The following is a 27,833-nucleotide window of genomic DNA, read 5'->3' as shown; positions in this document are numbered from 1 at the left end:
GATAAGGTTATGTGGGATTATCTGCTCTGTGTACTACAGCAGTTTGGTATCGCGGGTCCTTTTCATCAATGGATCAAGGCTCTTTATACGGCACCCATGGCCCAAATCCTGCTTAACGGTGATCAGATGCGCACTTTTTCTTTACATCAGGGGATGAGGCAGGGATGTCCACTTTCCCCTCTTTTGTTTATCTTATCCTTGGAGCCGCTCGCCATTAAAATTTGGAGTTCTTCAGATCTCGCAAGCATTCACGTGGGGGGCCAGGAATGTTGCATAGATATGTTTGCGGATGACATGTTATTGTTTGTTCATAAGGCTTCTACTAATCTCTCGCGCCTTGTAGCCTTGATTCAGCTTTTCAGTTCCTTTTCTGGCCTCTCCATCAATTTTGGGAAGTGGGAGGTGATCGCTGTTTCAGCCCCGTGTCTCTTGGGGGAGTCCCCAGTTTCCCCTTGGATGGGCCACCCAGGATCTGAAATATCTATGTATTTATCTGAGCGCTGACTGGGCTCGTGTCTATCAGAGGAATATAGTCTCCAAATTTGAAGGATTTCGCGATTCCTTCACTCGCTGGGGGGGACATGCTGCTCTCCCTCTTGGGCAGAATCTCACTGGTCAACATGGCTTTGTTGCCCAAAATACTATACCTCATGCAGATGCTGCCTTTTTGGTTATGGAATGTCCATGAGCGTTTATTTCAGTCGATTATTGGTTCCTTTATCTGGCGTTCTCGCAGGGCTTGTATCAGTTACCAGAAATTGGTGAAAGGTCGGGAGCAAGGGGGGCTTGCGGTGCTTGATCTCATGCTTTATAATGTGGCCACATTATTTCAATGGATTCATGAGGCAGTGAGATAAATTTGCCCTCCCCAGGAGTTTATGACACACTGGATATGTCCCTATAGCCTTATGACCTACATCTCGCTGGGCACTTGGAGGTGGGGGGTCCCTTTAGGCTGTAAAATATGGTTAGATTCCCTCCAGAAGGCATGGAACTGGTGGAGGAAACAGGTAATGGGCTTGGTGGGCAACTGGGCGATAGTTCCCATTCAGGGGAACCCCTTATTCTGTCCCGGGGTCAAGGGGGAGGGGCAGTCCAATGCTCAGTTTCCCACTCGGGAGGTACTTCAGCGCACCTGGGGGGTCCCCGGCCAACTCTTTTATTTGTATCTGCATTTGCAGCATTACTATCACAGTGAGCTGGCTCGGTCTCCTCAGGGATGTCTTTCCATAAGCTTGATCATTTCTTCCTGCATCTCCCTGTTTCTGTTAACTCTGTCTCTACTTGGTACAGATTGCGGAGGGGTGAGCGGGCTTCCCCCCCCACCTGGCCTCTCTATTCCGGCTGTGGTCTGCAGACCTCGGGGAGGAGTTCTCCGACAGTTGCCTGCAAGAGTGCTTCGCCAACGTGGCCTCGGAATGCTCTACTACAGAAAATGCAGTTTAAGATTTTGCACAGAGCCTATATTTCTAGATGTCGGGGAGTCCAGGCAGGTCTGTGGGAGTCCAAGGAGTGTGTTCGCTGCAAGCATGTGGCCAGCTCTCTTACATATGTTGGTCGATTGTGAGGAGCTGGATACCTATTGGAATAGTATCTTAGATATCTTACAGGGCGTGCTGTAGCGTAGACCCCGTGTGTCCACCTTTAGTTGGACTTTGTTGCCTCTGGCGGGAACCATAAGGGGGGAGGGGGTAAACACAAAAATGGCTTTCCTTTATCAGTGTGGCACTTGTACGGCTGCTTTGGGCTTAGTACCTTTCGGACTGTACTTGGCAAGTGGGGGGGGGGGAGACACCTCTTGCTGTATGTTCATATTACTCTTGAATATTTTTTTTTTTGTCAGCTGCCCTCCTCACTTGAAGATGGAAATTTTTGGTACTACTATGTTGGCTTTTTTTTTTCCTTTTCTAGTTTCTCTAGTTAGGTCGGTTGGCTATCTTCTTATTGTTGATTGTACATTGTTGTTTCCCTCACTGATGTGAAACCTAATAAAAATTATTAAAAAAAAAAAAAAAAAAGAAGTTGTAATTAAGCACTCTATTGGCCAACAGAGTTTTGGTAGAGATGGTGACCAAATTTGTCCATAGTATAACCCTCACGTCCCAGTGGTGCAGAAGCATAAATCCTGTACTTGAGGATTTTTTTAAAGGGTCGACTCCACAAGCAACTATTAGTGTTGTAGTTGTAGTTTGTCAAACCCAGGACAAGAAATTTTTCTGTAGAGTGAATCAATTTTCCTTGGGGCTACAGTAACGGAAAGGGGCGTCTCCAAGTTTTGAAAGAAGGATTGTGCAATGGTAACTTGAGACTAGAGAATGACATGGTGAACACCATGACAACCCACGAGTTATCGACAACAACAGAAACACTAATACCCTCCATTCCGTGGGAATGTTGACCAAACTTCGCACCACTCACAAAAATGGTAAAGATCCTTGTCCCTGCAGTGCGAAACACCCTATCACCCTTTATTGATATTCCCCTGGCTCCCCTCCGAAATTCAAATAATTCCAGCGGCTTGTCCTCTTCCTCTCAACTCTTTCCCCTTGACTGCAACATTGGAAAATTGGAAGCATCGAAATTGGCAGCTTTGGAAAGGTCTGCCGGCTCTGATCAGCTCAGCCAGCGCAAAGACACCCCCTCCCCAATCGGCATGAGAGATGCCTAGTACTCCTTCCTGCCTCACAACACCCTTCCAACGCTATCCATACCCAAAATTGGCAAGAGGAATGCCCACTCCCTCCTGCCTGAACCACACCCCCTGAGCCCTACAGCCCTGCCAGAACAACCTTGAGCCCCTCCCAAAACCCCCTCCAACTACTTTGACTGGAATCTGGATTGGAATGAAGACCGGAATGAAGACCATCAAGAGTGATGCCTTCTCTCTTGCTGGCAGGCCCGCCTCTTCAAAATGGTAGGCCTTCCCCTTCCCTGTGTTCTCTGGAAGGAGCCTAAGGCCCTGATTGGCCTAGGTGTCCAAGGACCCTCCTAAGTAGATTCCAGATTCCAGTAAAGGAAGGGGAAGGGGGTTCATGGTCGTTCAGACGGGGGTGGGTGTCATTCAGGCAGGAGGGAGTGGGCATTCCTCTTGCCAATTTCAGATGTGGATGGTGTCTGAGGGGTGTTAGGCAGGAGGGAGTAGGGCATACCTCCTGCTGGTCTTTTGATGATCCTTTAAGGTAAAGGGGTAGGTGGAGGGGGTATCGTTCAGGCTAGAGGGAATGGGCTCACATTGATACTGGCGGATGGAGCTCGCGGGGACGGGGATAAATTTTTTCCCCATATCATTCTCTACTTGAGACATTCCTTAGGAAGTTTATCATAATCTATAGCTTCAAGGAGTTCTGCCCTGGACTCAGTGTCAGCCTCTAATTTGTCCAATTGTCTAATGTATTTAGTAAAGAAAGTCTGATGCCTTGATGGAGATCTGTAATAAGTACCCTGTGGCCTTGGAAAGCTATGCTTAGGCTGGGCCAGTACCAAAGGAGTCGATGTTAGCACTGGTGTTGCATGTAATTTAAACATGTCACCAATCTCCCTCCTGAAATACTCATTGAGTAGATCTTTGAAGAGCTGCACTGGCTCAACAACTGGTACCATAGGTACAATAGGGTGTCAAGGGGTGGGTGATCTCAACGAGGATGCACGCCCTGAAGGAGACCTGCAGAGATGGAGAGCAATGGCGTCATTGTTTGGCTTGCATCAAGGGACTTGATACTGAGAGGCCTGCGATGTTTACTGGGAAGATGGTTTCTTAGCTGGCTTCCACGATGCTAGTATCACGTCCGATGCTGATACCGCCAGTACCACAATGTTTTCCAGTGTCCATGGCTGAACCGAAGTTTCTCTTGCTGAATGTGATGAGCTTTTAGTGTGCGCTTTTGTAAGGTGAACAGCGCATGCAGGTGTCAACACAATGCTCAGGGTCCAAACACTGCAAACACCAACTATGTGGGTCAGTGATTGATATAGGCCACAGGCACAGGTAGCACTTTTTAAAAGCTGGACAATGGTTTCGACATGGATGGGAAAATTGCGATGGCCAAATTAAACTCAATGATTGATTAGAAGAAAAAGCCTGCCAAAAAAGAACACGAAGGTTAAAAAGCCCCACGCAGGGGCTGAAAGGCCATAGTGAAGGAAAAAATAAAATTGTTAATTTTAATTAAGGAAATAAACTATGAAAGCAAAGAAAAAACAACAGCCAAAGGCCAGTTAGAAAAACAATATGATTGAAGGCAATGCAGATTGGACGAAGTCCAGAAAAAAAAAGCATGTCTTCACTCCGCAGAAAATGAACTCAGGAACTGTGAGCCTATGTCAGGCAGGAAGGCACTCGCGTGCATGTGTGGTGCAGGCAGCCGCAAAATTTCTTTAAAAACTTCAAGTGACAGTTTACTTTTAACACTGTCCGTACCGGGCTCTGTAGATGACATTACCCACATATGAGAATATGCTGCCTGCTTGTCCTAGGATAAAGAAAAAAAAGAATAGTAAGCCACTTAATATCAAATCTGTGTCCTTTGGGGAGGAAGCATATTTTTGTTAAGAATGATTTAATGTTTCTTACCATTAGTTTCCTTATGCAGGCAGTCAATACCAAGGGCTGGATTGTTTTCTTTCACTTGCCTAGCTCGTACTTCAGTCATGGTCTGAATAGAATTCATACCACTGTTTTCTGATAGTGACATAGGAATGACTTCTAATGCATCAGCAAAACTTCGCATAGCATACTGCTCCAAAGATGGACACTGAACAAAGAATTACAATAAAAACTAAATTAAAAAACACACAATATAGATATCAATATAATAAATGGAGGAGCAGGCAGGAGGGAATGAATTGTAAAGAAAATGTGATGGGGGAGGGGGAGATAGGAAACAGTTTCTTCCTGTTCCTTTTTGTGCAGTAAACTCAAGGAACCAACATCGGAGGGGTAGCATGCATCTATTTGTGACTATTTATTAATTTGAAAATTACAATGACAGGGCAGAATGAGTTAAGAGGGAATATAGTGGTGCGCAATTTCTATACTGTTCTCCCAGGGGAGTTCAGAATGGTTTATATGAATTTATTCAGGTATTCAAGCATTTTTCCCTGTCTGTCCTGGTGGGCTCACAATCTTAACTGTATTCACCAGGGCTCCTTCCAAAAACTTGTTATCTAAAGTTAGTCACAGGGTGTCACAGTTGCAGGATGACTGACTAGTATTACCTCACAAAAAGAGGTTAACCTGTTTTTATAGATCCAGTTGAACCAAGAAGTACCAGATCTGACCCAGAATTGAACTTTGGTCCATTGAACAGCACTGCCTCCGATATCAGTGAAAATAATTTGAGAGAGGATGACTTTCCATAATTGTCTCGTGACTGCCATTTGTGTGTCTAAAAAGCACTTCTCTTTGCTCAAAGATTGTGACAAAACCTTTACGTATCTAGAGCTTTCTTCTAACTCTTCACCTTATCGGCAGCTTCACTGACTGCTAGTGCACATGAGATCTCTGCAGCTCCCCCACCATACACAATGCGATCATCACGAACCAGATTCCGGATTACACATAATGCATCATGTAGAGCTCGTTTTGCTTCTTCGATGATCTAGAATTCACATAAAGAAAAAAGTTGTTTCTACAGACAGCATGTATAAAAATACATCCAAATGAACAGTCTATGTAGCTTCTCAGTCTGTATCCTTGTTTAAATGTTTTTGACAAATATGGCATGGTGGCAGGAGTTGATGGGGCGGAGTAAGCAAATACTTGAACATGGTAGAGATTTTATGCTTTTTATTTTCTCTTTTATATTAAGATGGATTGTGCTTCTCTCACTTTTCTAGTTTAATATATATATTTTATTTGTAATCTACTGTGCTAGTATTGTCTAAGGTAAGTTAGTATGTTAAACTCCCATCTTTGGCAGTAATCAAATCTAGGTTAAAAGCCCACCTAGATAGGTGTATCATTAGGGACAAGCAGGTTATCTCCCCATTGCTGCGATCCTCCTACTTCACGGGATGCTCTACTGCCACCTGTAGTTAGTACCGAAGCTTGAGCTTTACTGAAATTATGTGAAGTAAGGGAAAATGGGAAACTTCACAAACCAATAAACTGTTCTGCTCGAACATAACACTTGATCAATCAATGAACAAGTAACAGCCAACAGAAGCATCAAAGGAGCTCAGGCAGTACTCTTGTAGATGCTAAAATCATATTAATACAGTATTTTTCAGGACCCAAAGGGTTGACTGGCATCCAAGATACGTACTTGGAGCATGAACAAACAGAATGAGACAGTAGGCAGGCACAGGAAGGACATGGCGGGGGTTAATGTGTTAATTCACTCTTTGATAATTTCTAGGCTGGACTACTGCAATACTGCAAAACACTGTACCAAGGTATAACACAGAAAGAAATACGAAGATTACAAATAATACAAAACACAGCAATAAAAATTATTACTAAATCTAAAAAATACGATCATGCCACTCCTCTCTTGCAAGAAGCACACTGGCTACCGATTTCACACAGAATAACATATAAAATTGCGCTATTGACATTTAAAATTCAGAAAACTAATACTCCTATATTTTTATATCGATATTTAATACCTTATTCCCCAGCTAGATCTCTTAGATCAGCTGATCAGTATTTGTTGTCCATTCCATCATTGAAAGTAATTGGCACTAGAAGAATCACAATTTTCTCTATCTTGGGACCCCAGCTTTGGAATAAACTTCCAATTTATTTGCGCGCTGAAACTTCCTTAGAAAAATTTATGTTTAAATGATTTTTATTATTCCAGCAGTAAGAAGCAAATACAAACAGTAGTACCATTCAGGAAATAACATTTTCAACAATATAATCAGTTCCCCTCCCATCCCCCCCCCAAGAGTCCATGGCCAGTCCAACAGCTGAGAGTGGGAATAAAATCTTAAAGATTCAAAAGTCTACTGCGAGCACGCGGTGTGAGGTCCTGCCAGAAGTGCTCCCACACCTGACAAAATTTGCGACCCGGGCCAAGAGTCAAGTCTCCCACCATGCGTCTCTCCAGTGTTGCGTGCACTATCATTAGGGATCTCCATTGTGCATATGACAGGGGATCACGGGAGAGCCAGTTGGTGAGGATGGCTTTTTTCCCATCAAAAGGGCTCTGGAGATAAATGCTGACATTCCCCTGGGTTTGGGCGAGGCTATATTATAAAATCCAAATAACGCCCTCGGTTGCGGAAGCCATCGCCTAGTATATAGGCCAAGATGTAGTATATAGGCCAAGATGTCTCCAAAACTGCTGGATTGCGGGGCAGGTCCAAAACATGTAACTCAAAGATGCGTGAGCCTGATTGCATTTCGGGCAAGAATGCGACGCAGTAATCCCCATCCGGGCTGCACGTTCCGGTGGAATGTAAAGTCTAAGAACAATTTTCAATTGCATTTCCCAGTGAGTAATATTGGGTGACACCTTCTGAATGTTCTTCAGGACCCGTTGTAACTGTTGAGCAGTCAACTGGCAATGCAAGTCCTCAGCCCACACTGTCGCTAATATATCCAGATTCGTACTTGGTTGGCAATCCCGGATCCCCACAATATGAAATCGTAGAGGAATCCTCTGTTGGGCTGAAAGGCTGAAGAGTTCCGAAAGCGCCTCCCTGCAGACTTCAGTAAGGGCAGCCACTGGGAGGGACTGAACATAGTGACGGATCTGGTAATAGGCGAAGAGATCATTAGCCTGTAGGTCAAAAGTCCGTTGCAGCTCGGCAAATGTGACCAGGCTCCCCTCCTCCGAAAACAGGTGAAAAAGATATTGTAGACCTTGTGCTTGCCACCTAAGAAAGGTGGCATTTTGCATGCCCGGCTGGAAAGCTCCATTGCCCTGTAAAGGCAAATATAAAGACACCCTAGAAGACAATTTAGCTGTTTTACAGACCCATCTCCATATCTTTCTGGCCGGCGTAAAAATGGGATAGTGAGACACCAAAGGACGCATCCTCGGATCCACCACATGTAGAAAATAGCTCACATGGAACGGAGCCAGCAAAGATAACTCCAGTGGTGTAGCAGAAAAATCAGATGCTCCTCTAAACCAATCATTAATATGTCTCATCTGACAAGCCATAGCATACCAACGTACATTTAATAAACCATAGCCCCCCCTATCCCTGGGCAAACACATCCGTAGCAAGGGCATACGTGGTCACTTACCACCCCATAGAAAACGCTGTAGCTCTTTCGTTAAACGAATGTTATGGGCATGGGACAGCAGCAGAGGTAAAACCTGAAAGCGATATAACCATTTGGGAAAGAGCACCATGTTAAAAAGGGCTACCCGGCCCGCCACCGATAAGGGAAAAGTGGACCAATTCTGTAGATGTTGTGAGGTGTCTTGAAGCAATGGGGTGATATTGCTGGTGTACAGGGTCGTAAGGTCTCGGGGGATCTGTACCCCCAAATAGCGAATTGAAGTCTGAGCCCACGTAAATGGGAAGTGACCACTCCATGTCTGTTGTAGTGTCATGGGGCTAGCTAGGGCAGTTTATAAAATTCTGCCGTAAAGCCATCCGGCCCTGGAGCCGAAAAATTCCGTTGATTGTGGATAGCTTTATGTAGTTCTTTAGGGGTGATGGGTGCATTAAGAAACCTAACATCCGAATCAGAGAGCGGCTGTAGACCAGAATCCGCGAAATAGTCCTTAATAAGGGGTTCAGTTCCCGAGTCCCGGCGCCCATATATCTTCCCGAAGTGGGACTGAAAAAGTTGTGCAATGTGTTCAGTAGTGTGGTGAAATTGGCCCGTACTATCCCTCAATCCCAGAACATAACGGTGACCCCGCACCTGGGAAGTCAAGCGGGCTAATAACTTCCCTGCCCTATTTCCATAGCGATGGTAGCGAAATTTTGATACAAGAGCATTTTCACTGTGCGCTCAGGTATATAGGAGTTGAGGGTCGTTTCCACAGAAGTTAAGTGTTCCCTAGCGTGGCGGGTCTGGAATAGGGTATACTGACGCTTAGCGCTTGCTAGTTCTTTTTCCAACCGCAGTATTCCCCGGGACAAACGGCGATTATGCGCTATTACATAAGTTATACAATCTCCTCTGAGCACCACCTTAGCCGTGCTCCAAAACAGTGTTGGATCATTGCTATGCTGACCATTAAAGTCTAGGAATTCACCCCATTTAGTCGTTAGGTATGTTTTGAAATGGTCATCAGAAAATAGATAACTAGGGAAGCGCCAACGTACAGGTCCGCGTAAACTGAAGCCCACATTCACATCTAGCCAGATCATCACGTGATCTGAAATCACCGCCGGGCTTATTACCGCTGCATCCACATTTAAAAATGCTCTGCGCGTGGTAAGGATGTAATCTATCCTAGATTGTGTGTTATGTGCTCTGGAGCGGTGTGTGTAATCCCGTTCAGTGGTATGGAGAATTCTCCACGGGTCCACCAGATCTAAAATGGCGCAATGATAGGGCAGGCCTCTGGTATGAGATATACTTGCACCAGGTCCCGGCTGAGAACATAGAAACATAGAAATTGACGGCAGATAAGGGCCACGGCCCATCCAGTCTGCCCACCCTAATGACCCTCCCCTGCCTTTACTTTGCGAATAGATCCCACGTGTCGATCCCATTTGGCCTTAAAATCAGGCACGCTGCTGGCCTCAATCACCTGAAGTGGAAGACCATTCCAGCGATCAATCACCCTTTCGGTGAAAAAGAATTTCCTGGTGTCACCGTGCAGTTTCCCGCCTCTGATTTTCCACTGGTGTCCTCTTGTTGCCGTGGGACCCTTGAAAAAGAAGATATCCTCCTCTGCATCGATGCGGCCCGTGAGATACTTGAACGTCTCGATCATGTCTCCCCTCTCTCTGCGCTCTTCGAGCGAGTATAGCTGTAATTTATCTAACCGTTCTTCGTACGGGAGATCCTTCAGTCCCGAGACCATCCGGGTGGCCATTCTCTGGACCGATTCCAGCCTCAGCACATCCTTACGGTAATGCGGCCTCCAGAATTGCACACAGTATTCCAGGTGCGGTCTCACCAAAGGCATAATGACTTCAGGCTTACGGCTGACGAAACCCCTGCGTATGCAACCTATGATTTGTCTTGCCTTGGAAGAAGCTTGCTCCACTTGATTGGCAGCCTTCATGTCCTCACTGACGATCACCCCTAAGTCCCGTTCTGCTACCGTTCTTGTTAGGATCTCGCCATTAAGGGTATAAGTCCTGCATGGATTTTGGGTACCCAGGTGCATAACTTTGCATTTTTTGGCATTGAAGCTGAGCTACCATGTCTTAGACCAGTACTCTAGTAAGAGTAGATCGTGCATCATATTGTCGGGCATTGAATTTTATCTATTGTGCTTTTGCCCACTACATTGCTTAGTTTGGCGTCATCGGCAAATAATGTTATCTTACCTCGAAGCCCTTCTGCCAAGTCCCTTATAAAGATATTGAACAGTATCGGGCCCAAGACAGAGCCCTGGGGCACTCCGCTGATCACCTCCGTCATTTAAGAGGTGGTGCCGTTCACCATTACCCTTTGAACCCTACCTCCAAGCCAGTTCCCAACCCACTTCGTCAATGTGTCGCCCAATCCTATGGAACTCATCTTGCTTAGCAACCTGCGATGAGGCACGCTATCGAATGCTTTGCTAAAGTCCAGGTATACGATGTCCAGGGACTCTCCAACATCTAGCTTCCCCGTCACCCAGTCAAAGAAACTGATCAGGTTGGATTGGCAGGATCTCCCCTTAGTAAATCCATGTTGACGGGAATCCCGTAGGTTCTCTTCATTCAGGATCGTATCTAATTGGTGTTTGATAAGAGTTTTCATTAGTTTGCTCACTATTGATGTGAGACTCACTGGTCTGTAGTTTGCCGCTTCTGTCTTGGAGCCTTTCTTGTAGAGTGGAATGACGTTAGCCTTCTTCCAGTCCAACGGGACGCTACCTGAACTAAGGGAGAGGTTGAAGAGCGCTGACAGCGGCTCCGCCAAGACATCACTCAACTCCCTGAGCACCCTGGGGTGCAGGTTGTCCGGTCCCATTGCCTTGTAAACCTTGAGCTTTGACAGCTCAACGTAGACACTGTTGGGCGTAAATTTGAAATCGCTAAATGGGTCAACTGAGTTAGCCCTTGTCTGTAACTGAGGGCCATGCCCCAGTGGTTCTCGGGTGAAGACAGAGCAGAAGTAACCCGCCCAAGAAGCATGGCAGTTAGACCCTCAAAGAAGGAATGGTCATAGGTATTAGGTGCATATACATTCATCAAGTAAAAGGAATATGTGCCTACTGACAGCTGCAGCAAGAGGTAGCGGCCCTGTGGGTCCGAGGCTACTACTTTCGCAGTGTAAGACAATGTCTTACTAATCAGTATCGCCACCCCTGCCCGCTTATGAGTTGAAGATGCTGCATACACTGCGGCTACCCAGGACCTCCTTAATTTCTGATGTTCCAAGTCTGTAAGTCGGGTTTCTTGCAGACAGGCTATGTCTACCTTATGTCGTTTGAGCTATGTTAAAATTTTTGTTCGTTTTATGGGAGAGGTAATGCCCGAAACATTCCAGGATACTATTCTCAAAGTGTTAGCCAGCAGGTACAAAAGGGGCTAGTACAAACATATAAAATGCTAAGTGCGGAAAAAATCCACCCTGGGTTCCCAGCCATACCCAGGGCAGCCACATGACGCTCAGGACCCGCCCGAGCAACACCAGTACCATGGTAAATGTCAGGTGCAGGAGTCTCGCAGCAGGGTCTGATCCCACCCTTCCCAATAATTGAAAGAATACCAGCAGCAATCACGTAGGCCAAGGACTCCCCCCCGGAACCCCAACCCCCCCTCCCTTCCCAACCGTCTCCCCAATTGCATGGTTGTGGTCACAGCCTCAGGTTTGCCCTAAGCGGTCCCAAAGGTGTGAAAGATCACAAAACAATGCCACTCCGGGCCCCGAGTTCCCATACAGTAAATACAATAGTCATAAGAGCAGTCTGCAGAGCAAATGAACATTAGGATGAGCTCAAATATACAGTATATCAATTTCTGAACTAGAACAGGAAAAAACACAAAATTGTAAACAAACTTAAACCAGAATAGCAAGTAACAGCCATATTATCTGAGATCCAGGCTTCCCCCAAACCAAGAGATCCCGGTGCATCCACAATGCCACAGGCACACAGGAGCATGTGACAAACAAGGAAGCACACCATGTGCTCTCTCATGTAAGGTCCGACTGGGGCAACACTTGAGTGTTCACATAAAGGGCCGCCTCAGCCACGGCCTCAAATACCTGCCAGCGTCCCTGATTTTCAAAGTGGCTGGATATAAAAAGAGAAAGCGTATTTATTTTTCAGCCAAAGAGGAGCAAAGTGGGTAGAATTGCTTCCTGCACTCTGTTAGGGCCACAGAGTAGTCCTGGAAAATGTGCACCTTGGACTCCTCAAATGCTAAAGTCTCCCGAAGTTGTTTATATTTGCGCAAGATTTCCACTTTATGGTTATAGTTTAAAAGTTTGGCTATTACCATGCGAGGCCTCGCCTCTTTTGCTTGTTCTCGACCTAGCCGGTGTGCTCTCTCCAGTCGAATAGGCCCCAGGCCCTCCTTCAAGGGAAAGGAACTGGTCAGCCAGGCCTCCAGCACCTGCAGGAGCTTAGGACCGGGTACTGTTTCCGGAATTCCCAAAAAACGTAAGTTAGATCTTCTGGATCTATTTTCAAGATCTTCCAGTCTTTCTGCTTGTTTTTGAGTCAGAGCCTGCAGTTCTTGTAACGTGGTGTTATGTGCCTGCTGTGTATCCTCGACGCTGGAAACCCGAGTCTCCAGCGCTGTGGTGCGGCTAGTAGTCTTCACAAGTAGATTTTCGAGCTTTTGGAGCTGTTCAGAAAGTTTTCTATGCTGGGCTGCATTGCCACTGTTACTGCTTGAGTGAGGGCCGTTAGCGCCTCCGGCGCTATTTGCTGAATCGCGGCTGTGGAGGTGACCGGCGCCATTTTGTCAGCGCCGTGCTGCGGGCGGTCCCGATCCTTTTTTTGAGTGCGGGTGGACATCGGCGACGCAGGAGAGGACAGAAATCTGTCCATATATTGTGCACAGCAAGCGCTGCAAAGCGCTGTCTCCCGGCTCACCTCCAAAGGCTGGTAGGGCGCTTCAGGACTTGGGGCCCGGGAGCTCAGGCAGCCTGCTTCTGCCTTGGCTCAGTGCATCACGTGATCTCTCCCTTAGAAAAATTTAAAAGTAAACTAAAAAGCTATCTTTATAAAGATGCATATGAAACCTAAATTAGATAATCTTGTCGATTTTCTATTATCATTTCAGATCAAGTTTTTCCATAAAAAAAAAAAAAGAACAAACCAGTTACTTTTAGATCAAGTTTCTGTAAAACCTTTAAATATCCCTCCTGAAGTTGTTTCTCCCTAAATGTTTTTTCTTTTGGTTATTTTATTTTAAACAAATGTAATTTATCCTTCTATTCCTTATGTATCTTTAGATAATTATAGATAAGATTGTATGTTTTTATTGTTTAAATTGTTATTTGTCCCCCCAAAATTACTATTGTTAAACGCATTGAATTATTTGATATTGCGTTCAAATCAAAATTTTAATAAACTTGAAACTTGTTAAGAATGACTCACATATCTACTGGAAAGACTTATCAAGGTAAGAACAAACTCTTTTTCCAGTGCAATAGGTGTGTCATTCTGGACAAGCAGGACACACAAAAGCAGCCCAGAAATCTAAGGTGGGCTGACTGCACCGGAACCATAACAGTGAGAAACCAAAGGCAGGGTCCTCTCTTGCCGCAATGTCCACCCTGTAAAACTTTGAAAATGGACCAAGTCACAGCTCTATAAATCTCCGTTAGAGAGACTGCCCCTAGCCTCTGTCCAAAACAAAGCTCCACATCTAGTTGAATGCGCCTTAACAGAAACAGGGGACTGTCTTTCCATAGATAAGGTAGGCTGACGAAATGGCTTTACGGAACCACCTGGAAATTGTGGCCTAGGAAGTGTGTGTGCCTTGCTTAATCGAATGAGTCAGCACAAACAGATGGTCAGAGGTCTAAACTTGTTTGTGACTTCCAGATAACGAAGCACTCTTCTCACATTCCAACTTCTTCAAAATGTAGTCCTGTTTCTTAGAACCTGTGGACTGAAATGCAGGTAAGCAGATTTCCTGATTAACATGAAACGCCAAAACCACTTTCGGCAGAAAAGAAACAGTGTGTATGGAGACTCCAGTCTGATGTTTTTTTTTTAAAACTTTAAAGGTTTTTATAGTTTTTTTTGTTTGTTTTAATATTATACAATGTACGACATACCTCCAATAGCTCTTTCAATAGAAAATACAAACAACCAAGAACACAGATAAATTACAAAGTGTAAACGAGTTAAATCCCTTCCACCACAAATTAACCCTAATCCCCCCTCCTTACCCCCCCTTCCCATGCCCAATACCCCAGCAGGACAGTGGAATGCAATGACTAAGGGCTAGATTCATGAACCTGCCCAATCAGGCCCGATCTGATGAATTCCCTAAACTCTAATATGCAGATGGGGCGATTGGAGGAATGCTCCCCATCTGCCAGCACGAATCCCAGGTCTGCGATCCAAACGCATGTGCAGACCATCTGTAGATGGTCTGCGCATGCGTGTAGACTCGTCCAGCTGCGACTTTTTTTTTTTTAAAAACAACAAAAAAAAACTTTACTTCATGCACCTTCCTGCTCTCCCCTTCCAAGCCCTGCTTTTGTCACTCAGACTCTCCTGCTCTCTGCCTTGTACCAAGGGGGGGGGGAGGGGCAGTTCATCCCGGGAGTATGCCCTAGGGGGTGCATAGTCATCCAGGTCCGGGTCCGGAACGTCCTGCCCTACTGTTGAAAAGGACCTGTTCCTCAGCATGGCTGCCGGTGCACCCGCTCTGGAAGAGAGTTGGCAGCCACACTGAGGTGCAGGAAGGTCCTGCGATGAGTACGTCTGATGGCTCTGCTCCGGAAGAAGTAAGTTACGTCGGAGGGGGTGGACCCAGCAGCCGCAGGGAGTTGCGGAAAGGTTCCGCGATGACTGTCTGCTGGGTCCACCCCTTCTGACGTAAAGCCCAGTTACTTACCGTAACAGGTGATATCCAGGGACAGCAGGCAGATATTCTTGACTGATGGGTGACGGCACCGACGGAGCCTCGGTACGGACAATTTTAGAGTGATTGCACTCTAAGAACTTGGAAAGTTCTATTAGGCCGCACCGCGCACGTGCCTTCCCGCCCGACAGAGGCGCGCGGTCCCCAGTTTCTTAGTTTCCGCGGAGCTAAGACGTACTTTTCAACGGCTGTTGAAAACTTTTTTCCTGATCGCCTTCCCGCTCGCGAAAACCTCTTCGGAAATTGTATTTCCTTTTTTCTTTTCTTATTTTTTTTTTTTAAAAAAAGAAGTTTTTTTTCTTTTCTTTCTTCGGTTTTACCCCGGCGGGGCCTGCTGCCACCATCGAGGCCTCGGCCTTCGATTTGGCAGAAGCCGTTTTTACGTTCATGCCCCCCCAACCCGGGTTTAAGAAGTGCCAGCGGTGCGCACGGCCCATTTCTCTCACCGACCCGCATAACTGGTGCTTACAGTGCCTGGGTCCTGACCATCGGGCGTCCACCTGCACCCGCTGTGCCACTTTAAAAAAGAGAACCTTGAAAAACCGTCAGATCCAGCAACGGTTATTGTTTGGTGCCGATATGTCTGATTCTGCGGCAACGGCCCCGTCATCGGCCCCGTCTCAGTCGGCACCCACCTCGTCGACACCGCGCCGGCGTCGCACTCTCCAGGTAAGCCGGCTAAGAAGCCTTCCTCGCTGGAGCATCCTCCGGTCTCAGTAGCAGCGAGCCCAGTCCTGCCGACCTCGAGGCGCCCGCGGAAGCGCTCCGCACCGATTGAGGTGAGCCCCTCGACCTCGGGTTCCTCCTCTTCGGAGTGTCGAGCGGCACCGAAGGTACCGCAGAAGAAAAAAGCGGTACCGGTGCCTTTGCTGGACGAGCGAATTGCCGCCGTCCTGCAGTTGCAACAGCTCCTTCCTGCACTCTTGAAACCGAGCCTTCCAGTCCCGGTCCGGTCTGAGCCACCGGTACCGACAGTGGAGCAGCCCCTTTTATCTGCATCCACTTTGTCGGTACCGGTACATTCTGCTTCATCGGTATCCATGCCGATCTTAGCACCGGAACCGAGGTCCTTACACCAGGCTGTGCAAACTTCGGCACCGACACAGCCCTTAACATCTCCCGGTACCGCTTCTCTAAGGTCAGGTAAGTCGACACGCAAAACTCGACACCTGGAACCTTCCACACCGGAGTCCCGTGATCGCAGCTTCCAAGTTAGGGATCCTGATCTGTGGGGTGACTCCGAAGAGCCTCTTCTCTCTGAGGGGGAGTGTTCATCGGCTGACGAGGATCCTTCTGTTTTAGATCCGTCCTCTAAGCCTGATGCCACCTCTTTCACCTCATTTCTGAAAGAGATGTGTGACTCTCTCTCTATTCCCTTGGAGGCTGAGTCCAAAAAATCCAAAACAGATTGGCCGAAGTGTCCATCCCGTCTGGAGAATGCATCCAGACAATAGTGAGATGTAAAAGTATGAACTGAGGACCAAGTAGCAGCTTTGCAGATTTCCTCAATAGGAGTGGAACGGAGGAAAGCCACAGATGCTGCCATAGCTCGAACTCTATGGGCCGTGACAGAACCTTCCAGTGTCAGTCCGGACTGAGCATAACAGAATGTCCCAATTTACTCGGATCAAAGGACAGAAAGAGTTGTGGGGATGATCTGTGGGGCTTAGTACGGTCTAAATAGTAAGCCAAAGCCCGCTTACAGTCCAAAGTATGCAGAGCCTGTTCTCCAGAATGAGAGTGAGGTTTCGGAAAGAAGACAGGCAGAACAATGGATTGGTTGAGATGGAATTCAGAGACAACCTTAGGGAGAAACTTTGGATGGGTACGCAGAACCACCTTGTCATGATGAAAGACTGTAAAAGGTGGATCCGCAACTAGTGCATGCAGCTCACTGACCCTTCTGGCAGAGGTAAGGGCAATAAGAAAGAGCACTTTCCAAGTTAGGAACTTGAAAGGAGCTGTAGCCAAAGGTTCAAACGGAGGCTTCATTAAGGCGGAGAGAACCACATTAAGATCCCAGACTACAGGGGGAGCTTTAAGAGGTGGTTTCACATTGAAAAGACCCCGCATGAATCTGGAAACCAAAGGATGAGCTGAAAGGAGTTTTCCATGAACTGGCTCATGAAAAGCAGCAATAGCACTGAGGTGGACTCTGATGGAAGTAGACTTGAGACCAGAGTCAGACAAAGAAAGAAGGTACTCCAACAAGGTCTCCACTGCAAGGGACGTAGGATTATGATGATGAAGAAGACACCAGGAAGAAAATCTTGTCCACTTCTGATGGTAACATTGCAGAGTGGCAGGTTTCCTGGAGGCATCCAGAATAGAACGAACGGGCTGAGACAAAAGAGTATCATTCGAAGTCAGCCCGAGAGATACCAAGCTGTCAGGTGCAGAGACTGGAGGTTGGGATGCAGAAGGGTCTCCTGATGCTGTGTAAGCAGAGAAGGAAACAATGGAAGAAGAATAGGCTCCCTGGAACTGAGTTGAAGTAGAAGGGAGAACCAATGTTGCCTGGGCCATCGTGGAGCGATCATGGTGGCCTGTTCCTTCTTGAGCTTGAACAAGGTTCGCAACATGAGAGGTAGCGGAGGGAAAGCATACAGGAACAGATTCGACCAGTCCAGGAGAAATGCATCCGCTGCCAGACGGTGAGGAGTGTAGAGTCTGGAGCAGAAGAGGGGCAGCTGGTGATTGTGAGGAGCTGCAAAGAGGTCTATCTGAGGAGTGCCCCACTGAGCGAAGATGGACTGTAGAGTTAAAGGATCGAGAGTCCACTCGTGAGGCTGGAGAATTCTGCTAAGTTTGTCCGCTAAGGAATTCTGTTCTCCCTGAATGTAGATAGCTTTTAGGAATAGTTGGTGATTTGTGGCTCGTCCTTTGCCACTGGCTCCTCAACAGCCTAGGTGTCAGCGACAACAACAAAGGCAAACCCCTGGGCCAGCACAACAACAGGTGAAGCCTCCCCCTCCACAAAAGTCTTGCCAACCCTTTTGACTTGGTTCTCCAGGGCATAGCCAGTGTTCTACCATCTGCCCATCTTCCACGACCTATAGGAGGACGCCTTGCTTTTTACATCAGCCGTTGGGAAATCATCACCTCGGATCAGTGGGTCCTCAACATCATCCGCCATGGCTATTCTCTCAATTTTCAGACTCTTCCTACCCAAAGTCTTCCAAAAGAGTCTGCTTTGAACACTCCTCAGTCTTCCCTCCTTCTTCAAGAGGTTCAATCCCTCCTCCTTCTGAACGCCATAGAGGAAGTTCCTCTAGATCAGCAGGGCCAGGGATTCTACTCCCGTTATTTTCTAGTCCCCAAAAACACAGGAGATCTGACCCATCCTAGATCTTCGCGATCTCAACAAATGCTTGGTCAAAGAGAAATTCAGGATGCTTTCTCTGGCCACTCTTTACCCTCTTCTCAATCAAGGCGACTGGCTATGCTCCCTCGATCTCAAAGAGGCATATACTCACATACCGGTCAATCTGGCCTCCAGACAGTACCTCCGCTTCATGATCAATCATTGTCATTACCAATACAAGGTGCTGCCCTTCGGTCTTGCCTCCTCTCCAAGAGTCTTCATCAAATGTCTGATTGTGGTGGCTGCCTTTCTACGCTCTCACCACCTTCAGGTCTTTCCTTACCTGGACGACTGGTTAATCAAGGCCAATTCATCTCAGACAGTACTCCTGGCCACCAACCAAACCATCTTGTTTCTGCAACTTCTGGGGTTCGAGATCAATCTACCCAAATCTCATCTCATCCCCACTCAGAGACTTCAATTCATTGAAGCAGTGCTGGACACAGTCCTCATGAGAGCGTTCCTGCCGTCCAACCGTCTTCAAACTCTTCAATCTCTATGTCAGCAGGTGCTTCCACAACGTTCCATCTCTGCCAAGCAAATGATGATACTCTTGGGTCACATGGCCTCCACAGTTCATGTCACACCCTTCGCACGTCTTCACCTGCGCACTCCTCAATGGACCCTAGCTACCCAGTGGTCCCAAGCGACGGATCCTTGCTCATATTTGTGACATCATCTCTTCGTCAGTCTCTACAATGGTGGTTGATGTCCTCAAATCTCTCCAGAGGTCTTTTGTTCCATCTACCTCCTCATCAACTTGTCATCACCACCGACGCCTCCCCTTATGCCTGGGGAGCTCATTTGAACGAATTCCAAACTCAAGGTCTTTGGACAGCCCAGGAAATGAAGCATCACATCAATTTCCTGGAACTCAGAGCGATGTTTTATGCCCTCAAGGCCTTCCAACATCTTCTCTTTCCTCAAGTCCTCCTGCTGTGCACAGACAATCAAGTTGCAATGTACTACATCAATAAGCAGGATGGGACAGGCTCTCGCCTCTTGTGCCAGGAAGCCCACAAGATTTGGGCTTGGGCCACAAATCACCAACTATTCCTAAAAGCTATCTACATTCAGGGAGAACAGAATTCCTTAGCGGACTAACTCAGCAGAATTCTCCAGCCTCACGAGTGGACTCTCGATCCTTTAACTCTACAGTCCATCTTCGCTCAGTGGGGCACTCCTCAGATAGACCTCTTTGCAGCTCCTCACAATCACCAGCTGCCCCTCTTCTGCTCCAGACTCTACACTCCTCACCGTCTGGCAGTGGATGCATTTCTCCTGGACTGGTCGAATCTGTTCCTGTATGCTTTCCCTCCGCTACCTCTCATGTTGCGAACCTTGTTCAAGCTCAAGAGGGAACAGGCCACCATGATCGCTCCACGATGGCCCAGGCAACATTGGTTCTCCCTTCTACTTCAACTCAGTTCCAGGGAGCCTATTCTTCTTCCATTGTTTCCTTCTCTGCTTACACAGCATCAGGAGACCCTTCTGCATCCCAACCTCCAGTCTCTGCACCTGACAGCTTGGTATCTCTCGGGCTGACTTCGAATGATACTCTTTTGTCTCAGCCCGTTCGTTCTATTCCTCCAGGAATAGATGCCTCCAGGAAACCTGCCACTCTGCAATGTTACCATCAGAAGTGGACAAGATTTTCTTCCTGGTGTCTTCTTCATCATCATAATCCTACGTCCCTTGCAGTGGAGACCTTGTTGGAGTACCTTCTTTCTTTGTCTGACTCTGGTCTCAAGTCTACTTCCATCAGAGTCCACCTCAGTGCTATTGCTGCTTTTCATGAGCCAGTTCATGGAAAACTCCTTTCAGCTCATCCTTTGGTTTCCAGATTCATGCGGGGTCTTTTCAATGTGAAACCACCTCTTAAAGCACCCCTGTAGTCTGGGATCTTAATGTGGTTCTCTCCGCCTTAATGAAGCCTCCGTTTGAACCTTTGGCTACAGCTCCTTTCAAGTTCCTAACTTGGAAAGTGCTCTTTCTTATTGCCCTTACCTCTGCCAGAAGGGTCAGTGAGCTGCATGCACTAGTTGCGGATCCACCTTTTACAGTCTTTCATCATGACAAGGTGGTTCTGCGTACCCATCCAAAGTTTCTCCCTAAGGTTGTCTCTGAATTCCATCTCAACCAATCCATTGTTCTGCCTGTCTTCTTTCCGAAACCTCACTCTCATTCTGGAGAACAGGCTCTGCATACTTTGGACTGTAAGCGGGCTTTGGCTTACTATTTAGACCGTACTAAGCCCCACAGATCATCCCCACAACTCTTTCTGTCCTTTGATCCGAGTAAATTGGGACGTCCTGTTTCTAAATGTACGTTGTCAAATTGGCTTGCAGCGTGCATTTCATTCTGTTATGCTCAGTCCGGACTGACACTGGAAGGTTCTGTCACGGCCCATAGAGTTCGAGCTATGGCAGCATCTGTGGCTTTCCTCCGTTCCACTCCTATTGAGGAAATCTGCAAAGCTGCTACTTGGTCCTCAGTTCATACTTTTACATCTCACTATTGTCTGGATGCATTCTCCAGACGGGATGGACACTTCGGACAATCTGTTTTGGATTTTTTGGACTCAGCCTCCAAGGGAATAGAGAGAGAGTCACACATCTCTTTCAGAAATGAGGTGAAAGAGGTGGCATCAGGCTTAGAGGACGGATCTAAAACAGAAGGATACTCGACAGCCGATGAACACTCCCCCTCAGAGAGAAGAGGCTCTTCGGAGTCACCCCACAGATCAGGATCCCTAACTTGGAAGCTGCGATCCCGGGACTCCGGTGTGGAAGGTTCCAGGTGTCGAGTTTTGCGTGTCGACTTACCCGACCTTAGAGAAGGGGTACCGGGAGATGTTAAGGGCTGTGTCGGTGCCGAAGTTTGCACAGCCTGCTGTAAGGACCTCGGTTCCAGTGCTAAGATCGGCATGGATACCGATGAAGCAGAATGTACCGGTACCGACAAAGTGGATGCAGATAAAAGGGGCTGCTCCTCTGTCGGTACCGGTGGCTCAGACCGGACCGGGACTGGAAGGTTCGGTTTCAAGAGTGCAGGAAGGAGCTGTTGCAACTGCTCCTTGAGCTGTACCTGCAGAACGGCTGCAATTCGCTCGTCCAGCGAAGGCACCGGTACCGCTTTTTTCTTCTGCGGTACCTTTGGTGCCCTCGACACTCCGAAGAGGAGGAACCCGAGGTCGAGGGGCTCACCTCAATCGGTGCGGAGCGCTTCCGCGGGCGCCTCGAGGTCGGCAGGACTGGGCTCGCTGCTACTGAGACCGGAGGACGCTCCAGCGGGGAAGGCTTCTTAGCCGGCTTACCTGGAGAGTGCGACGCCGGCGCGGTGTCGACGAGGTGGGTGCCGACTGAGACGGGGCCGATGCCGCAGAATCAGACATATCAGCACCAAACAATAACCGTTGCTGGATCTGACGGTTTTTCAAGGTTCTCTTTTTTAAAGTGGCACAGCGGGTGCAGGTGGACGCCCGATGGTCAGGACCCAGGCACTGTAAGCACCAGTTATGCGGGTCGGTGAGAGAAATGGGCCGTGCGCACCGCTGGCACTTCTTAAACCCGGGTTGGGGGGGGCATGAACGTAAAAACGGCTTCTGCCAAATCGAAGGCCGAGGCCTCGATGGTGGCAGCAGGCCCCGCCGGGGTAAAACCGAAGAAAGAAAAGAAATAAAATAAGAAAAGAAAAAAGGAAATACAATTTCCGTAGAGGTTTTCGCGAGTGGGAAGGCGATCAGGAAAAAAGTTTTCAACAGCCGTTGAAAAGTGCGTCTTCTTAGCTCCGCGGAAACTAAGAAACTGGGGACCGCGCGCCTCTGTCGGGCGGGAAGGCACTCGCGCGTTCGCGGTGCGACCTACTATAACTTTCCAAGTTCTTAGAGTGCAATCACTCTAAAATTGTCCGTACCGGGGCTCCGTCGGTGCCGTCACCCATCAGTCAAGAATATGCTGCCTGCTTGTCCTGGGATAACTTACTTCTTCCAGAACAGAGCCGGCAGACGTACTCATCGCGGGACCTTCCTGCACCTCAGCGCAGCTGCTGACTCTACTCCACAGCAAGTACATCAGAGTGGGGTGGACCGGCAGCCATCAGCAAACAGTCACTGCTGGACCTTGCTGCATGAAGGGAGAGAAGGGAGCAGGACTTCTGGTATGGAAGAGTGGTGGAGGAAGAGAAAGGGGGTAGGGTGATACTGATGGAATTGGTGTGCAGGGAAAGGGGAGAAAGGCATAAAGGGAAAGGATACTGGATGGAATTGGATTGGAGGGAAAGAAAGGGGGTAGATGCTAATTGAAGAGGGGTGGATGGAGAGAGAAAGGGCAGACACTGGATGGTAGTGGGGAGGGTAGAGGGGGAGCCTATGCTGGATGGAAGTGCAGATGGGAGAGATAAGGGAGAAAATGCAGGAAGGAAATGGGAGGAGAGAAAGAGGGGAGCAGATGCTGGATGGAAGTGGACAGAGAGAAGGTACTAGATGGAAGGGGTAGAGAAAGAGGGCACATGATGGAAGGAGGGGATAATTAAAAGGAGGGCACATGATGGGGGGAAAAGGATTGAGTTAGTGAAATACTGGAGGAGGTGAGGTAAAGAGGTGGCGAGCTGTAGGTTGACAGTAAAAAAAGAAATTGATAAGAGGGTAGTAAGAAAGTAATCTAGATAGATGCAGAAAATATACTGAAAAGGAAAATGAGGGAAAAAAGGGATTGCAGAGGAGAGGTGTGGGAGAGGAGAGAGATGCCAGACCAATGGGGGTCTAGAGGAGAGATGGAAGGGGAAGGCATACAGTTTCTGGAGGGGGCATAGAAGGAGAGAAGATGCCATATAGGGGCAGAGAGACGGCAGACAGTGGATGGAAGGAAGAGAGTAACAAGATGAGGAAAGCAGAAATCAGAGAAGACAAAGGCAGAACAAAAATTTTCTGTTTATTTATTGCTTTAGGAGACATCTGTCACTGTTTCTGTGGTGTTGCATTGTATGCAGAGTTCAGCTTCTTGCTGGTTCAATTTAACCTTTGTCTATGTATTTCTATTTTATCCCCCCTTTTACAAAACTGTGGAGCGTTTTTTAGCACCAGCCATGATGGTAGCAGCTCTGATGCTCAGAATTCTATCACCATGGCTAAAAACCACACTACAGTTTTGTAAAAGGGGGAGGGGTTAATTTGTGATTACATATTCCATACTAGGTGAAGGTGTTTTCATCCCCACTCAGAAACTCAAGCTCCTTCCAATCCTTCCGCAAACACTTGAAAACTTGGCTCTTTGCAAAAATCTAATCACCTCCCATTCTCCAGTATTCTGTCCCTCTCTTTCCTCTTAGTCCCTCTCCTTTATCCTTCATTGTAGTTCCTTTCCTCTTAATTCTATAAACCGTGCCAAGCTCTGCGCTTGCGGAGATGGCACGGTATACAAACCTAAGGTTTAGTTTAGTTTAGTGTGTTCAAAAGGGGTGGGATGGGGAAATTCGGTGGTTTAGAAAATTAAATGTGCACTATTATTATTAATTATTTTCCAATGCTCAATATGACTTCCTTTAAGGTTTGACACTTGTGCCAGAATATTTTTCTTAAATTTAAGAAGTATCCAATTCTAGAAGTGAATAATAGATTATTTGCCCTCTTTCAAATGGTATAAAGGTTTAAAAAAGGGAAATGCGTTAATGAAGTCATTAGATTCAATCTAGCCATTTATTTCTGTATGAATTTAAACAAACAAACAAAAAAAAGGATAACTATAGCTCATCCAGTCATACAAGAAACGGCTCTACAACACCTCTAATACCATATTTTCACGCATATAACGCGTGCGTTATACACGATTTTTACAAACCGTGCATAACCTTGCACGTTATATGCGTGAGCGCGTTGTACAAATTTTTTTTTACATAGTTCCCCCCCCCCGATTCACTCCCCCGCAGGACCGCTTGCACCCCCACCCCGAAGGACCGCTCGCACGCACCTGCACCTCAAAGGACCGCTCGCACGCACTCCCACCCGCACCCCCACCCCGAAGGACCGCTCGCACCCCCACAGCCTCCCGCCCCCCCCATCATGTAGAAGCTCCTACCGGTGTCCTGCTGCTTCCTCTTGGCGGTCCCGGCCCTTCTGTGAGCCCTGCGCTGCTTCCTCTTCCGGCGGTCCCGCCCTTTCTCCGACGTCAAACCCTCTTGCCCCGCCGACTCCCCGACACGATCGGGGCAAGAGGGAGCTCAAGCCCTCTTGCCCCAGCCAACCGCGGCATCCCCGACACGATCGGGGCAAGAGGGAGCTCAAGCCCTCTTGCCCCCCCCCCCCACACGATCGGGGTAAAAGGAAGCCCAAGCCCTCTTGCCCCGCCGACTCCCTGACAATATCTGGCCAGGAGGGGGCCCAAGTCCTCCTGGCCCTGGCGACCCACCCCGCTAGTTGTTCGGGCCAGGAGGGAGCCCAAACCCTCCTGGCCACGGCGACCCCCTACCCTCACTACATTACGGGCAGGAGGGATCCCAGGCCCTCCTGCCCTCGACGCAAACCCTCCTCCCCCCAACGACCGCCCCCCCCATCCGACCCTCGACCCCCCTGGCCGACCCCCACGACACCCCCACCCCCCTTCCCCGTACCTTTGTGTAGTTGGCCGGACAGACGGGAGTCAAACCCGACTGTCCGGCAGGCAGCCAACGACGGAATGAGGCCGGAATGAGGCCCAACCCGACCATGTGCCCAAGGCCCCGCCCCCAGGAGGGACCCAAGACTCCCGGGCCTATTCTGATTGGCCTAGGCGCCTTAGGCCCCACCAGTAGGCGGAGCTTTGGGACGGATGGGCCAATCCGGCCTCATTCCGTCGTTGGCTGGCTGCCGGACAGGCGGGTTTGGCTCCCGTCTGTCCGGTCAACTACACAAAGGTACGGGGAAGGGGGGTGGGGGTGTCAAGGGGGTTGGCCAGGGGGGTCGCAGTTCGGCGGTTCTTGGGGGGGGCGGTCGTTGGGGGGAGGGGGGTTTGCGTCGAGGGCAGGAGGGCCTGGGATCCCTCCTGCCCGTAATGTAGTGCGGGGTGGGGGTCGCCGTGACCAGGAGGGTTTGGGCTCCCTCCTGGCCCGAACAACTAGCGGCCGGGGGGGGGGGGGGGGGGCTGTCACCAGAGCCAGGAGGGCTTGGGCTCCCTCCTGGCCCGATATTGTCAGGGAGTTGGGGGGCAAGAGGGCTTGAGCTCCCTCTTGCCCCGATCGTGTCGGGGAGTCGGCGGGGCAAGAGGGCTTGATGTCAGAGAAAGGGCGGAACCGCTGGAAGAGGAAGCAGCGCAGGCACAGGGCTCACAGAAGGGCCGGGACCGCCAAGAGGAAGCAGCAGGACACCGGTAGGAGCTTCTACATGATGGGGGGGGTCGGGAGGCTGTGGGGGTGCGAGTGGTCCTTCAGGGTAGAGGTGCGGGTGCGTGCGAGCGGTCCTTCGGGGTGGGAGTGCGAGCGGTCCTGCGGAGGGGGTGAATCGGACATCGGGGGGGGGGGGGATCAGGCTTTCAGGGTGGGGACAGGACTTCAAGGGGGAGAGGAGAGTCGGGGCGGGCGAAAGGTGAGTCGGGGTGGCCAGAGGAGAGTCGGGGCGGGCGAAAGGAGAGTCGGGCAGCATGCGCGGTATACGGGTGTGCGCGGTATACAAATTTCTTTTCTACATATATTTCGGTTTCCCGCGCGTTTTACACGGGTGCGCGTTATCTATGTGAAAATACGGTAATGTCTTGATCACTAGGTTTCTTCCTGAGGTCTCACTGAGGATATGAAATAGATGCAATCCCCACTTCCAGACCCCTTCCACATAATTTATGGAGAGGTGTTACTGAGCAGACCTGTGTGATTGCACTACAGCAAAATAAAAAAGTAACAAATATAGATCATAGTGAGAGCTAGGGCAAAACAGTTTAGGTAAAGATGCAGGTGATAATTAACTATGTATTAAAAATATTTATTTTTTATTTGCTTATAATGTTATTTGGAAGCTGCTTGATGTTAATACAACTTTAATTTAATTCTTTATAGTGGGGGTGAGGTGGGGGAGATTACGACTCTTACGTCAACAATAAAGTTAGAATAGGGTCATTAAATCCAGTGGCATAACTAGTATATATGACAGCCAGTGCTGGTCATTTTTAACAACCCCCTCCTCTCTATATAAAAAAGTTATTTTTAGTAATAAACCATGAGTCACACAACAAGGGTGCACCTAGGAAAAAGAAGCATCTTAAAAACTGCAGTGAGCATTAGAACACCAACATACGCGTTGTAAAACTAAACAAGCGATCCTGCACAGTCAATTGATCCTGTACAGTCGATGCTAACAGAAAACCATGTCCCTTTCATACACTCAGAACACAGATACAACCTCGCCCTATGTGGAATAATCACAAACTAAAAATAGAAATATATAAACAAGTTAAACTGAACCGCCAATAAACCAGACTCTGCATACAATGCAACACCACATGTCCCAGCCTCTGCCCTCTCTCTCTACCCCTTCCATCTACTGTTCATCCTCTCTCTGCCTCTTCCATCCACTGTCCACCCTCTATGTCACTTCAATAAACTGTATGTCCTGTGCGGTTTCTCTCCTTTGTACATGATTCATTTCAGCTTCACCCCCTCTCCATTTTTTTGTCTCCATCCTTTTCCCTATGGTCTGACATCTATATCTCCTTCCCTTCCCTCCCCCCCCATGCCCTGGCATCTCTCTTCTCTCCTATCTCTCCCTCCTTGCTCTAGCACCTCCTCGCCTTCATATCTCTCTTGTCTGGCATCTGTCTCCTAAGTTTCCCTTCCCTCCTCCCCATGCCATGGCATCTCTCTCCTCTCCTTCAATCTCCCCCACCCCCTCCATTATCTTGCATCTCTACTCCTTCCTTTCTCTCCCTCCCTTTCTTTCCCCTGGTCTGGCATCTGTCTCCTCCCCCCCAATATGCCCCGACATCCCTCCCCCCCCCATGGTTCGGTATCTCCTTTCCCTCCCCCCCATGGTCTTGGCATCTCTTTCCTCTCCCTTCCCTGGTCTTCCTTTCCCCCCCTCTAATTGGATGCAGCAGCAGTATTTCTCTTCCCCCTGCAGATTCGCTACAGGCTAGGCGGCAGATAGGTCAGCGACGGAGGGAAGCTTACAACTTGCTGCTCTTGCTTGCTTCGGGCCTTCCTCGCTGCCGGGTCTTGCCTTCGCAGAAACAGAAAGTAGGCAGGACCTGGCAGCGAGGAAGTCCCAATCAAGCAAGAACACCAAGCAGTAAGCTTCCCTCCTTGCCCTATCTCCTGCCTGTAGTGAATCTATTTCTTGGATCTGCTTTAGTCCTCTTAGGCACCGTCTCCCTCCTTTTCTGTG

General features: G+C 48.4%; 1 protein-coding gene across 1 annotated transcript in view; it reads right to left on the bottom strand.

Annotated features, from left to right (window-relative positions):
* CCT5 (chaperonin containing TCP1 subunit 5) overlaps positions 1-27,833 on the bottom strand; it is a 145,781-nt gene that overhangs the window by 19,999 nt on the left and 97,949 nt on the right. Inside the window, exons 9-10 of the mRNA XM_033929813.1 lie at positions 5,460-5,597; positions 4,571-4,751 (exon numbers count right to left, since the gene is read on the bottom strand). Coding sequence (XP_033785704.1) covers positions 4,571-4,751; positions 5,460-5,597 — 319 coding nt within the window. The remainder of the gene's footprint in view (positions 1-4,570; positions 4,752-5,459; positions 5,598-27,833) is intronic.

The sequence above is a fragment of the Geotrypetes seraphini genome, chromosome 2, assembly GCF_902459505.1.
Source record: "Geotrypetes seraphini chromosome 2, aGeoSer1.1, whole genome shotgun sequence".
In the NCBI taxonomy this organism is placed as follows: domain Eukaryota; kingdom Metazoa; phylum Chordata; class Amphibia; order Gymnophiona; family Dermophiidae; genus Geotrypetes; species Geotrypetes seraphini.
The sequence above is the reverse complement of the archived record's forward strand: the minus strand, read 5'-3'. Positions and strand labels throughout refer to the sequence as shown.